We start from the raw sequence: 13,902 nt of genomic DNA on the forward strand, positions 1-13,902 counted from the left end.
AGGTTGCACCGTGGGTCGTTTTACTCAGCCTTTGTGCCAACGCACCTCTGCCTTTTGACTCCTCACTGTATAGTTTGTACACCACCCCCCTACCACCCTCCCAAATTTTTCAAAGCCCATTCGCATCACTGATCTGAAGTAGAAACAAACCAGAGCTACTTTCTTTTACAAGTGCGGGCGAGAGCCGCCAGGGCAGGAGAGACCCTTGGGAGCCAGCAGCGAAGGCGCGGTCGGACCGAGCTGCGCTCTCCTCACGGCAGGAGGGACGCGCTCGGACCGGCGTGGGGTCCGCCCGGCTGTGAGCACGCACACACACACCAGGAGCAGAAATCTGAAGACTTGTCGGGGCGGGGGAGTGAATAAAAATTGAAAATAAGAAAAGAGAAAAAGAAAAAATCGTTCGGGGTTAAACCCGAAAATAGCAATTTTTCAAAGCCCCCTGACAGAGGAGTCCTGAAAGTTTCTTCTCGCTCTCTTCGTATTTTCTGTAGTCTGTAGTTTGTACTGGGCTGTTGGAGTCGCGTCATGGAGGGCATATGCCATTCCCAGGGATCTGTGTTTGTGTGGTCAAAATGGTAAAGGGCACTCTCGTTACTTCGATGGGTTTCTGAGCTCTTGCTGGGCTACGGCTAAATGGCACCTTTAAGTACCGAGATACGGGGCAAAGGATGCATTGTAAGAACGGGTGGGAGTATGCTTGGCATAGCTGACATTTATTGAACTATCCAAAATTTAAAAAGTTAGTTACAGATAAAGAAATGTTAGGTGTTCCATGACACAATTGTTGCACGAACTGCCTTCAATAAAGTTGTTTTGTTTTCAGGGCTGTTCTGCAAGCGTCTTCCACACGGCTGGTGGAAAGGAGAGATCTCATGGGCTGTTCTGCATTTTCAGAGACGATCAAGTCAATCCTAAGAGGGAGGGAAACAAAGTCGCTTTAGAAGGAGAAAAACTGCTGCTTCGGAGAGTTCAATGAATTATTTTAAATGCCGTATCTCAGAGAAAAGGCCTCCTATAACAGATTCCTAGATCATGTCAAATTATAATGAATTGAATCACAAGAAGCAATTACAAAGCAAATATTGTGATCGGTGTTGTGGGTAAAATCGGAGCCGGATTTATAGAGGAATATTAACTCAGATTTTTTTTTTTTTTTTTAAATCAACATTGATTAGAATGGTGTTAAGCCTAGAGACCTCTTCCTGTAGATGGCGTCCTTTGGGTACTGAGTAATCAATAATAGTACTGTCATACTCAGGAGACTTTATTAAGCTTTGGATAGTAAAATAATTAATATATTTTTAGTTATATTTTTATTGAAATTTAAAACCCCTGGATTTATCGTAAGCAAAAGTGTGTTTCTCCTTCACGTGGATGCAAATAAAAACTGTTTGAATAAATAAGTTCTTTCTGAACATTTTGTTGTCAAAGTGTTAAATGTCCCCGTCATTTTTATTCAAACACTAACATGATTACAGCCAATTATATATTCACCACTGTTCTTTATTTTAGAGTAATTGTACTTGTCACTAATAAAACAGAGACATAATGGATCGCTACTGTTCTGAATTTTAAAGCAATTTTCTGTAATTTGATTGAATTATACATCATCTCCACTACTTTTTTATTTCTATATTTTGAAATCCTATTTTCTTGAAAATTGCAGTTCTATTCCTGTTTTGTTGATCCTGAAGTAACGAAACCTTCTGTAACATTTATAAATAGAGCCTCGTCCCTTTTGAAATGTGGAAAATCATTATTTCAGTCCCAACATACTGAAAGCTTTAGATTGAAAATCCGAAAGTCCAGAGAAGTGCCTAAACCAGACCGTTGGCTCAACACGCTGTCCTTGGAAATGAGAAGCAGAACAAGCAGTGAGGAAAAATTCTCCAGTGTGCATAGGAAGGATTGATGAGTTTACTGCAATGATTTGAGTTTCTTGGGGCTCAAACATAGAAACACTTCAAGACAAGAAGTTCAGTTGCTAGTATTTACCACGGAAGAAAAAAGACACGGGGAAAATACACGCTAATTGCATTCCTGAGGAAATTTAGAGCCACTATACTGTCCGTATGTTCTTTCAGGCAGGCGATTATAGGTGAGAAGCCCAGGGTTGACTTGGCTGTCTTTAGGAACGGACAATAGAGAGGCGGAATGATACAGAAGTATATGGAGATCCCGTAAACACATACACAACAGTGTGGTGGGTTATTCTACTGCTCTTTGGGTTGTTTCTCTGAGAATGAGCTCTCAGAGGGCTGGAGTTCTGTTGTTGTTTTCCAGAGCCGAAAGCATGCCTTTAATTTAGCAATTGTATCAACCATCAACGCGGAGAGGTATGATCTGCGTTGTCGACAAACACAAATCAAAAAATGATACAAAGGCTTTCACAAGTTAATTTCATCTGACAAAACACGTGCCCACCACAACAGATAAAGTTGAACTATCGTTTGTAACCCGTGCGATTGCGTAAAAAGGTGTTTTTTAAGTACAATCAAACACAAATGTTTTCTCCATTACTTTGTAAGGTAAAGCTAAGGGAAGGTGCAGGAATGAGCGGGTGGCTCACTGTGAGATGCTTTCAGTGAAGCTCTAGCGGGACACGATACCGACCTTCAGTGAGAACCACGCTTGTTGCTTTTGCGGATTCCTTCTTTAGTATAGCCACAGGAATTAGCTTGAAGTCGCCTCGGAAGGCAGAAAAATAATAATAAAAAAGAGCTATTTTTCGTTTAATTAATTCCAAAGTGTACAACGACTTGAGAGACTTTTCTCTGCCCTTTCATTGATGTTTGGAAATGAATGCGAAAATAAAGTGTAATGTCACCCTCTGCAATATTCTGCTAGAAGACAAATGGAAATTACTTATTTGTTGGAGTTTCCGTAGCTACGGCATGATTTCATTATTTGGTGGAGTGTATAGCTCGATTATAATAAACATTGTTTTCTAAAAACTCCTAGGAAACATAACCTCAGTGTGTGTGAGCGTTTATGCGAGTGCCTCATCTAAAAGATGGAGAGAAGAAACCACACCAGGGGGATGCATTCCGGGAGAAATCTTTCTACGTTTTTCTTCTCCGCATTGTCAATGCCGGGAGAGTCTGTTTGCAACCACTTCATTTTCTTGGTCATACTATTAGCGAGGCAAAACTACAAGACCCAGGCTTTAGCGAGGCATGGTCCGTGCTCGGTGGGAGGGACACAAATGGGATTTAACTTGTTGCCAGTCATTTTTGTGTGTTTGTTTGTTTGTGCTGGTGCTTTAAAAGCGAAACAAATTCCAGAAACAAAGCGGGGGGGAGGGGGAGGCTGGGGAGAGAGGGAGGAGGAAAACAAGCTCTATATAAAAGGCATATCATATTAAAATAATACATGGACACACCCACTGGTATCAAGGGTACGATATCAGCCCTTCCCCAAGAAACTTATTTCTAAGTGGTAGCGGTTATAATCATCCAACAAGCCCCTTGCCATCACTCCCCCCTCCCTCCGCTAAAGAAAGGAAGAATGAAAGAAAGAAAACATGGAGACCACCCTGCCCGATATAAAAAGTGTTCAGAACAAGCTACACAAAGAGGCACATCCTGCGAGCCCTACTTGTGCCAGGACACCAAGGAGCGAGCAGGGTCCGCTTCCCGAGCAGTCATTGGCGCTAGCGCCAGCCCCACCACCCCGACACCCGCCAGGCGCGGCTCCGGCCGCGAGCGGGAGCGGCACCGCCTCACGCCTGAGCCCCGGCACGGGCAAAGTCATCAGCATCCTCACTCCGGGGCTGCCGAACTCCCTCCCTAGAGCGGCGCACGGTCCATTGTGCCTCTCTTTCCACATCGGGCATTTTGCTGCGGTGACAAGGGAACCCCGGGGCGGGGGAAGATAGGAGGATAGGGGAGGAAGACGCACTTTCGTAGGCCCTAAGAGATGGATCCGCAGCTGACCCGGCCGAGTCCGAGACCCCGGCGGGCCGAGGGCTGCGGCGAGGCGCGGTGCGGGGACTGGGCCGCGGCGCACGGAGCGGCGGCGAGCGGGCAGCGGCGGGCGCGGCACGGCCAGGTAGGACGGGCGGATGGGCACCCCCGGGCACCGGCGCCCCCCCGCGCCCGGATGCCTTGGCGGAGCCAGGGAATGGGAACAGCGCTGCGAGAGAGACCCTATCTGTCCTTCTGCCGAGGAAGGGGTGGAAGCCGGGGAAGGGGGGCGGGTGGAGGAGGGGGGAAAGGGCGTCTTTTCTCTCGAGTCACCGAAAAACTGCAAAGCCAGATTCATGTCTCATTTGCCAAAGATTACGTTTATAGGAGGCTGAGGAGCTTTAAAACAACATCATGAAAATATTCCAGCAACAGTTTCTTAGGAGTCAAAGAGCAGCTAGAGGTCTTCTTCAAGCACTACTTGGGGTGTGTTTTGTTGTTTTTCTTTTTTCTCCCCAGGTCCCCCGTATTTTATTTCACATTCTTTGCTTCAATATCACAACGCCGACAAAAGCACCGGCCTAGAACCTTTTAAACAGTAAATCCAACAGAATATAAAATTATGTATTTAAACCTCGAGAACAAACAAGGTTTTTAAGTTTTTCATTTCTACCTTGCATTTTATTATTGTCGGGGGTAACTCCTAAAGGATATTTTATATTTTTGTTTGATTTCTGAATTAAGGAGAGCTTTCGTTACACAGATAGACCTATTGCCTATGCAGGTGTAACGGCTCTTTTCTGCACACTGGCATATAAAATAATAGCGATATTTAGGATCTAAAAACCCGCAGGTCTTCAAGTTGGCAGTGAGTATAAAAATATTCTGTTCTGAAAAATTCTGGCAGTGGCAGCTGAACACAATAAATCTAGTGGATGCTCTACAACGCCTAGATAGGCTTTCTGTGGATAGTATTCTACAGCTACAGGAATAAATAAATAAAATCTTCAGCCTGTAATTAAGGCGATTTAATTCAGACCTCTCCACTCCGCATAGTCGCCGTGGGAAATGTATACTCCAATGTTTACTCGGATCTCTTTCTGTCACTATTCTGTCTTGTTTTACGCTTACGACATCAGCAAAGCTTTCTGGCCCCTACAGCCATTGTTTCCCACTTCGACGTTCTGCGTTCAACCTCTGCCCGCCCAAGAAACTCCCTAAAGTTCAACAGGAGGGGAACTCAGTGCACTTAGTTTATTAATGCCATTGTTTTAACGCTACCTCTCCTCTAGTTGCTCAGGCTTCTCTAAGGTATACAGTGCCCCGCTGGCCGTTCCTTATGGTACAGTGCAGCTTCTCAAAAGATCATCAGACGGAGAAATTTAGCTCTTTTTGAAACATTTAAGTAACTGAGCAATTAGTTCTGAATGGGGTGGGGGGAGGGAAAACTAGAAAGCTTAAATAAGGAGAGCAGGGGGGAGAGACACAATACAGCTAGCCCAAAAACAACAGGGATGTGTATGCATGGGAGGAAAACTTAAAAGGTTTGTATTTAAAGTGTGCTTGCAAGGTCTTCGGCACAATATGTGCTGCTCTCCTTAAAGGGGCACCGAGTGCCAATAACCATTAGTCATCCAGTAGGGACCTTTCATTACAGATTTATCTTTAGGTGGAGTTCCCCGAAGGGAACATAGCTGCGGATTTCAAACCCGGTCCAGTTCCAGTCACACAGTGCGTACCTGCTTCAATAGAAGGGAGAGATACTTACCAGAGTTTCGGGAGTGCGCGGATAGCACCAAGGTCTCTGCAGTGCTCCTTTCCTCTGCGGAATACTATCTTGCATCCGAGGCAGTTCCCAGTCTATATTTTATATTAACAGCCTCAAATACGAGGCTCTCCCATAGACATTTTTTTCCAGGGTTTTCAAGCAAATTTCTCGGTGCCACAATGTTATGATGGAAGGATGCTGAAATGACAGGCCTCGTAGACGCTTGTCTTAATCATCGGCTTCTTAATTTAGTTTTAGTGCTGTGGTTTTGTGTGTGTGCGCGTGTGTGTCTGCGCTTGTGTGCGCGCAAGAGAAGCCTCTGACAACCTGCAGCTTCCTAATGACTGACGAGGCAGGGCTGCTGCAGCAAAGTAACACTTCCCTGGTGTGAAGACCTCTTACTGGGAAGTTTAGTTCACTACTGTTCTCGCAATCCTAATCGTATAACTTGTAACTAAAACCCAAGGAAGAAGGATATAGCATGCTAAATAGACTAACTTCTAATCACTAGAAGCTGTTGAGGATTAACTGGAAGCTGACTAGAGGCGGACACCTAAACTTAAATCTACAAATTCAGAGAGAAGTCTGGACCATTGAATGCTGCTTCCTCTCCCTCTTTGCCTCCATTCATCCATCCACCTTCAGTCCCATTCACCCCTCTTCAAAATGTTTGACTACCTCTTTCTCTTTGTTAGCGCACTGCTCCATCCCCACTCGCCATGCCTTAGCAGCAGGGTATCAGTATCTGCTGAGCAGTCCTTACCTTAATTGCCCAGGTAACCTGGAATAAATAAGGCAAGGTTATAGTCAAGGGGGAATAGAATTATATAAGCGTACATGGAGGCATTTACTGTACCGAATGTGATATTACTGATTGTTAAACCAAAGTGTCCGGACTCGTTTCATGGAAGCATGATGCCATCGAAGCGTGGTTACTAAATACCCTTTCTTCATGGCTGAAAAAAATCTCATTCATTTCTTAAGCTGTCAGTACATTTTAGCAGCTTAACCGCCTTGAAAGAGCCCGAGAGTACAGAGCCACTATACCCGTGTGAAGGGGGATTGAAGGCTGAAGCTGGGGCGGGGGGTGGTGCAGGGGAAGTACGCTATATGCATTAAGTGTACATTGGAGAGGGTCTTTTCTTCCTTTGGCCTTTAATTTAAAAACTAAATAAAAATTAAAATAATAATTTAAAAAAAAAAAAAGGTAGGGGGGAGGGCGGGGGCAGAAAAGTATGTGGTTGAAACACTATCCCTACGAGTTATACCCAAGAGCTGCACGGAGATCGCTGTTGAATGGCACTTCAGCCAGGAGGTTTCAGCTCAGCTATTCAGCCCCATCCTGACCCCGGAGCTGGATACTCTCGGTCCATCCCCGCCGCTCGGTTCGGTGCATCCGCAGCATCGACGAACGCGCAGGTGAGGCACCATTCACACTCTGCAGAGAGCGGCTCCCCTCTGCACACCCACCCGTATTTCACAGGGCTGGGGCTTGTGCACTTCAGTTCCATGCACAAGCTTCTACTCCAAACACTCCACAAAACCTTCCCTGTTAGAAAATCCTGCCATGAGGGACTTTCTTAAGAGAATTCGGGTTTAGCCAGAGTTGAGCAGCCAAACCTGCCGCTCATGCAGTGCCCCGATGCACAAAGGTACCACTGAAGTGGAGTCGTGTTCGGGGCAGAGCTCAGGAAGGAACTGGCGTTGCAGTAAGACTCCCGCATTTCCAAAGTAAATAGTTTTATAAATGATGCCTTTTCTGCCGAAGGAGAGAGAGGAAAATAAAAATAATAATAAAAAAAAAAAGACTCGAAAGTTTAAGTCCAGCAGAAATTATAATTATAATTGACGTGGCTTCTCTCACATATCTTTTTCTCTCCCGTAAACAATGAATTAATCTTCATGGACGTAGAAAGAGATGTACTACATATTGGACAAAACATTTCCTTTTTTGGTAGAACTGTATATCCACAGCATTAAAATATATATATATATAAAAATCCTAAGTTTGTGCACAGAGTTTTATTCCTCACCCGTGACAAATGACCAAATGTTAAATCTAGATCATCAAATGTTTTTAAAGTGTGCTTCTTGCGATGTTAGCCTTTTGCTCAGAAATGCAAAAAAGATAAAATTTCTATTTTCTTCCCTGCTACATTTTCATCCCTGAGCATAACACAAAGTAAACTCAGCTTTGACCTAAGAAACACCTCAAGGCATTAAAATTTCAACAGGCAATGTCAGTGTTACATTAAACAAGAACTCCTCCAGTTCGCTACAGAGCTGGGATTTGAATAAAACGTTCAATGTTAACAAACAATACACACGTTTGGCACTTTGTGTATTAAATGGATCAAAGAGATTTGATAAGGCACAATACACCATTTGTACAGACCTGATTGAGTTAATATAATATCAGCAAATTTTACAACGAAATGAATCTCTTTCTTTTCTTTGTGTTTAAAACCAGCACAGATTACAAATTTTAATGATCTGAAAATGTTTGGTATACAAAATCATGCTTATTTCAGTATTAGCAAAAACACAAGAAATTTTTCAACACAAACACCCAGCTGTGTCTATTTTAAAAGCAGTTCAATGACAGCTTGCACTTATGAGCATGCAATCAGCTAATTTCGCTTTTTTTTTCTTCTGTGTTAATCAACACTTTCCTTCCTGCATATCAGAGTACAAATAGTATAGTTACTCCACATCAGTAAATGTTTACGTAACCTGTCCTTTCTCAAGAATCTGGTTACACCGAATCATTACATGCTAGACCGAGTAGGAAAACGCACTGGGCCCAGCCACCCTAAGGGGATCCTAGTGCACCATAATGACACATATTAGTTAATGATCATCATAATCATAATAATATGCAGGAAGCTTACCTTTCCTCTTACCCCTTGCCATGGTAGAGTCATACAATATCCTCCTCATTGCACTCTTCGTCAAGAAATCCCATACATTGACTTCAGTGTTGAGAAACGAAATAATTATAAATTGTCATGATTTAAAAAAATAAAACAAAAACCAAAACATACAACCTGAATTTCTAAAAAAACCCCAAAATCTAAAACTACACAACAAACAAAGGAAAAAAGAGTGGTTGTTGATCATTAACTTGTGTGTGTGTGTCAGTAGCAACCTGTTATGAAATTGGTTAAATAAATACAATTGTGGTAAGGTCATTCGAGGTTAATCCAATGCCCAGAGTTCATGGCATCCCCAATTGCAATTGTTTATTACCGGCCCATTTTACTTGTCCTCGTTATTTACTCTCTCTTTCCCACACTCGCTTTTCCTCCCTCCCTCCTACCAGACATACACAAACACATATATAAAACGCACGTCTGCACAGAACTACATTCATTGCATTGTGCTCTAACCTGAATTTCCTTGGGATAAGTTGTTTTAGCTGGGGTTGAGCTGCACGTATTGTTTCTACAGAGCATCTTTTCCTCCAGCACAAACGTGAAGCAGTTAACGCGCTGCTAGAGGTTTGCCACAGCTTTGGTCTGAATGCGATCAGCACGCTCTCTCTCCATCACATTTCCCCTTCTCCTTTTCGAGAAAGAAAGCTGCGCGATGTATTTCACTTTGTTGTCCTCTTGATTTTTTTTTTGTTTTGTTTTTTGTTTGTTGTTGTTGTTGTTCCCGTGCTGACAGTAAAAAACGATAAGCTGTGGACAATTAATACCCAACCCTTTGGTCCCGGCAAAGCGCAGCCGTAAGCCCGAGCCTGTATCACCGCGTCTACTTGCGGAAAGCGGCGGTGCCAGACCCTTTCCCTGCCCCAGGAGAACCCGGCCCGCTGCTGCCCGCCCTATCCCTTCTCCCACAAAACGAAACCCCGCGGAACTCAGACCCCGCGGCCGGGCCCACGGGCCGGGCCGCTGGGAAACCGCAGTGTCCATTTCATGGGCTACCAATGCCAACATTTATTTTGTACGCCTGGCGCGCGGCCTGTGCTCGGCCGGCTCCGTCCTGCGCGGAGGAGGGGGCGGACGGGGCCCGACGCCTCCCGCCCGGCTCTGGCGGCCGCGCGAGGGAAGCGGCGTCCGAGCGGGAGCGGCGCGGGGCTGAGAGGGCGGCGGCGGGCAGGGAAGCGCGCAGCCCGGCTCCGGCCCCGGTGACACGGGGCGAGCGCAGGGGAGGAGATGGGCCGCTCGTTGCCGAGCCTCCCCACTCACAGTCCGGAGAGCGGCGGGCACGGCCCGAGCGGGCCGGAGCAGACCCCGTCTTCCCCCGGCAGGCCGCGGGCAGCGGCCGGGCCCATCCCGCCGCCTGCGTCCCCTCCGGACGATTGTTTTGTTTTCTGCCTCGGCAAAATAGCAAACAGAAATAACCGGGCCTGGGAAAATAAACACGCCGAGCGACTTCGGCGGGATCCGCAAAATAGTACCTCCGCCGCTACCGGTGTGCCGCTGCCGCTTCACCCACCCGGCCTCCCACCCCGCCTCCTTCGTCGCCAGAGGAAGGGGCAAAGCGGCTCGTGGCGGCTTGAGTCCGCCGGAGCGACTAGGGGAGCGGGAGGCCGGGCCGGGCCGGGCCGGGCCGGGCCGGGCCCGCCGCCGCGGGACGGGCGCGACTTGTTCGGCGCGGGGGGATTTGTGCTCGCGGCGGCGGCCGGGGGGGGCACGGGGCGGGGGGCGCGCGCACCGCGCGGTGATGCGCCTCTGCGCCGGTATCCCTGCGCCGCGGGAGCCGCGGCGGCGGCGGGGGCGGGGCGCGCGGGGCGGGGCGGGGCGGGGCGGCGCGCCGCCATTGGCCGGCGGGCGGGCAGACGCGCGGGCACGCCGCCGGCCCTGATTGGGCGGCCGGTGGGAAAGGTTAAACCAAAAAATGTTTTACAGCCCCGGTGCGTGCCGGCAGCTCTGAAATTAATTGCGGCCGGGGCGGGCTGTATCGCCCGTCTGCCTCGCTCCGCGCCGGCCCGCGGCGGCTGCTGCTCCCTCCTGCCTCCCCCTGCGCTGCCGTGCCGGGGGAACCGGGCACCATGAAGTAGCTTTTTTTTTTTTTTTGGTGTGTCTGTGTTTGTGTGTTGTTGCCTTTTTTTTTTTTTTTTTTTTTTTTTTTTTTAGGTTTCAGAAGGTTTTTTCCTTTTTTTCACCTTTTTTTTTCTTTCCTTCGCTGCGACTCGGTTCGATTTTTCTCTGATCGGTGATTATTATTACCATTATTTTTTCCCTCCCCGGCGGTTCCTGTCCGTGCTTCATGACTTGCCAGCGCTCGAGACTGCGGTCCAACTGCGCTGCCGCCGCCGCCGCCGCCGCCGCCGCCGCCGGTGGTGCCGCCGCCGCCTCGGCCACCGCCGCCGCTTCGGCCGCCGCCTCCGCCGCCGCCCCGCGCGCAGCTCCCTCAGCCGCCGCAACTTTCCCCCTCAGACTAGTGTGTGATGTTGGACATGGGAGATAGGAAGGAAGTGAAAATGCTGCCGAAATCCTCCTTTAGCATAAACAGCCTGGTGCCCGAAGCCGTCCAGAGCGACAACCACAGCAGCCACAGCCACCACAACAGCCACCACCCCCATCACCACCACCATCACCACCACCACCACCACCACCCGCCACCGCAACAGCCCCAGCGAGCGGCCGCAGCCGAGGAGGAGGACGAGGAGAAGGGCCAGCACCTCCTGCCGCCCCCCACGGCCGCCGCCTCCGGCGCCCTGGAGGTGGCCAAGGCGGACATGCTGGCGGGCAAAGGCGAAGCGGGCGCGGCGGCGGCGGCGGCGGCGGAGCTGGAGGAGAAGGAGAAAGCGGCCGAGGAGAAGAAGGGGGCGGCGGAGGGGGCCAAGGACGGGGAGAGCGGGAAGGAGGGGGAGAAGAAGAACGGCAAGTACGAGAAGCCGCCGTTCAGCTACAACGCGCTCATCATGATGGCCATCCGGCAGAGCCCCGAGAAGCGCCTCACGCTCAATGGCATCTACGAGTTCATCATGAAGAACTTCCCCTACTACCGGGAGAACAAGCAGGGCTGGCAGAACTCCATTCGGCACAACCTCTCGCTCAATAAGTGCTTCGTCAAGGTACCCCGCCACTACGACGACCCGGGCAAAGGGAACTACTGGATGCTGGACCCCTCCAGCGACGACGTCTTCATCGGGGGCACCACCGGCAAGCTCCGCCGGCGCTCCACCACCTCTCGGGCCAAGCTGGCCTTCAAGCGGGGCGCCCGGCTCACCTCTACCGGACTGACATTCATGGATAGGGCAGGATCCTTGTACTGGCCTATGTCCCCCTTCCTCTCCCTGCACCACCCCCGGGCCAGCAGCACTTTGAGTTACAATGGGACCACGTCCGCCTACCCCAGCCACCCCATGCCCTACAGCTCAGTGTTGACTCAAAACTCCTTGGGAAACAACCACTCCTTTTCCACGTCTAATGGGTTAAGTGTTGATAGACTAGTCAATGGAGAGATACCTTATGCCACTCATCACCTCACAGCAGCAGCTCTGGCCGCCTCAGTGCCGTGTGGCTTGTCAGTTCCCTGCTCCGGCACCTATTCCCTAAATCCCTGCTCTGTAAATCTCCTAGCAGGACAGACGAGTTACTTTTTCCCCCATGTTCCTCACCCTTCAATGACTTCTCAAAGCAGCACTTCAATGACGGCCAGGGCAGCCTCCTCCTCCACGTCGCCACAGGCGCCCTCCACTCTCCCCTGTGAGTCCTTAAGACCTTCTTTGCCAAGTTTTACAACGGGACTTTCCGGAGGACTTTCTGATTATTTCACACATCAAAATCAGGGGTCTTCTTCAAACCCTTTAATACATTAACATCCATTGGATCAGACTGTAAGTGAACATTTTACACACATTTGCATTGTAAATGATAATTAAAAGGAAAAAAAAAAAGCAAAACAAAAAAGTCCAGGTATTTTTTATTAAGTCCCCCATTTTCTGTACGTTTGTTCAGTCTTTAGGGTTGTTTATTATTCCACCAAGGTGAGGAGTGTCAGCAAGGTGCAATGTGGGGAGATTGCATTGTAGACTATGAAGTTTGGAAGACAAAATTATAGTAGAATGTGTATCTAAATAGTGACTGCTTTTGCAATTTTTTTTACTCAAATATGATAAGTCTATCACTAAAAGCCGCCCGATTCTCCATGTTTGCAGTATTATAAGTTATCATGGATATGTCGGTGGGTGCAGATCTTGAAAGAAAAAAAAAAAAAACCAAACCACTAAATTTATGAAAACTATAAGAAAACCTTAAAACATAATTTGTATTTAAGCAGAATTAGTACTGAAAAATGCCCAAGATCTACTTTTGGCCATTTATTATTTTATTATTTTCTTTACCGAATTGCTTTTTTTTTTTTTTTTTGTTCATTTGTTTGTTTGTTTACTTTTAGACCAAAGATTGGGTTTTAGAAAATGCACTCAGTGTACGAAGTAATTTAAAAAAACAGCAACATTATTTCAGTTTTCAGCACTGCCCGTTCAAATTAATCAGAAGGGGACAAAATTAATGATTGCCTTCAGTTTGTGTTGTGTATATTTTGATGTATGTGGTCACTAACAGGTCACCTTTATTTTTTTTCTAAATGTAGTGAAATGTTAATACCTATTGTACTTATAGGTAAACCTTGCAAATATGTAACCTGTGTTGCGCAGAAGCCGCATAAATTTGAGTGATTGTTAATGTCGTCTTAAAATTTCTTGATTGTGATACTGTGGTCATATGCCCGTGTTTGTCACTTACAAAAATGTTTACTATGAACACACAGAAATAAAAAAATAGGCTAAATTCATATATACTTGATAGTTTTTTTGTCTCTTTTATTAACCCTGATGTGGCAGAGGCTTTAAAGTTACAGTGAGATCAGAGCGCTGCTTATTGCACAGTCCACCATTTTTCACATGCTCCTTTCTTTCTCCCCCCGCCCCCTCCCATGCTGTCTTTAGCTGCAGTATTTTCAAATGTAAAGGATCAGGGTATTTAATCAAACACCATGGCCAGTATTTCGATGTCCATTTTGGGGCAGAACTCTTATAAAGTCTGCTTAAAAATTGTTAGTAGGAGGTATGGTGTTTTACTAAAATCTGACTTAGGCTGAAAATGCTTAACATTGCATATGTATGCAAATATACACACATACATATACAATTTAAGTATATAAGCACACATTGGGAAAAAGGCCAAGGTGCATTATTGTATAGATACGTGTTCTTCCTGCAATCTCTGAAATGCATTCAAAGTCTTATTGTATCGAAATTAATTTCGTCTC

General features: G+C 47.1%; 1 protein-coding gene and 1 long non-coding RNA gene across 3 annotated transcripts; one reads left to right on the top strand and one right to left on the bottom strand.

The window, feature by feature from the left end:
- Window positions 1-694: 694 nt before the first annotated feature.
- Window positions 695-10,221, bottom strand: LOC131084343 (uncharacterized). 2 transcript variants are annotated; one of them, XR_009114559.1, is made up of 5 exons: window positions 10,079-10,221; window positions 9,063-9,335; window positions 8,565-8,645; window positions 5,674-7,432; window positions 695-911 (listed from the first exon to the last, which is right to left on the bottom strand). It is a non-coding gene; the product is annotated as an uncharacterized LOC131084343 (long non-coding RNA). The 2 variants fall into 2 exon arrangements; XR_009114558.1 differs by lacking the exon at window positions 10,079-10,221 and having other exon boundaries at window positions 9,063-9,683.
- Window positions 10,222-10,975: 754 nt separating this feature from the next.
- On the top strand, window positions 10,976-13,431 carry FOXG1 (forkhead box G1). Its single transcript, XM_058026207.1, has one exon. It carries the CDS (start codon window positions 11,072-11,074, stop codon window positions 12,446-12,448), a length of 1,377 nt encoding a protein of 458 aa, XP_057882190.1. The 5' UTR covers window positions 10,976-11,071; the 3' UTR covers window positions 12,449-13,431.
- Window positions 13,432-13,902: the final 471 nt, after the last annotated feature.

The sequence above is a fragment of the Melospiza georgiana genome, chromosome 6, assembly GCF_028018845.1.
Source record: "Melospiza georgiana isolate bMelGeo1 chromosome 6, bMelGeo1.pri, whole genome shotgun sequence".
Classification (NCBI taxonomy): Eukaryota; Metazoa; Chordata; class Aves; order Passeriformes; family Passerellidae; genus Melospiza; species Melospiza georgiana.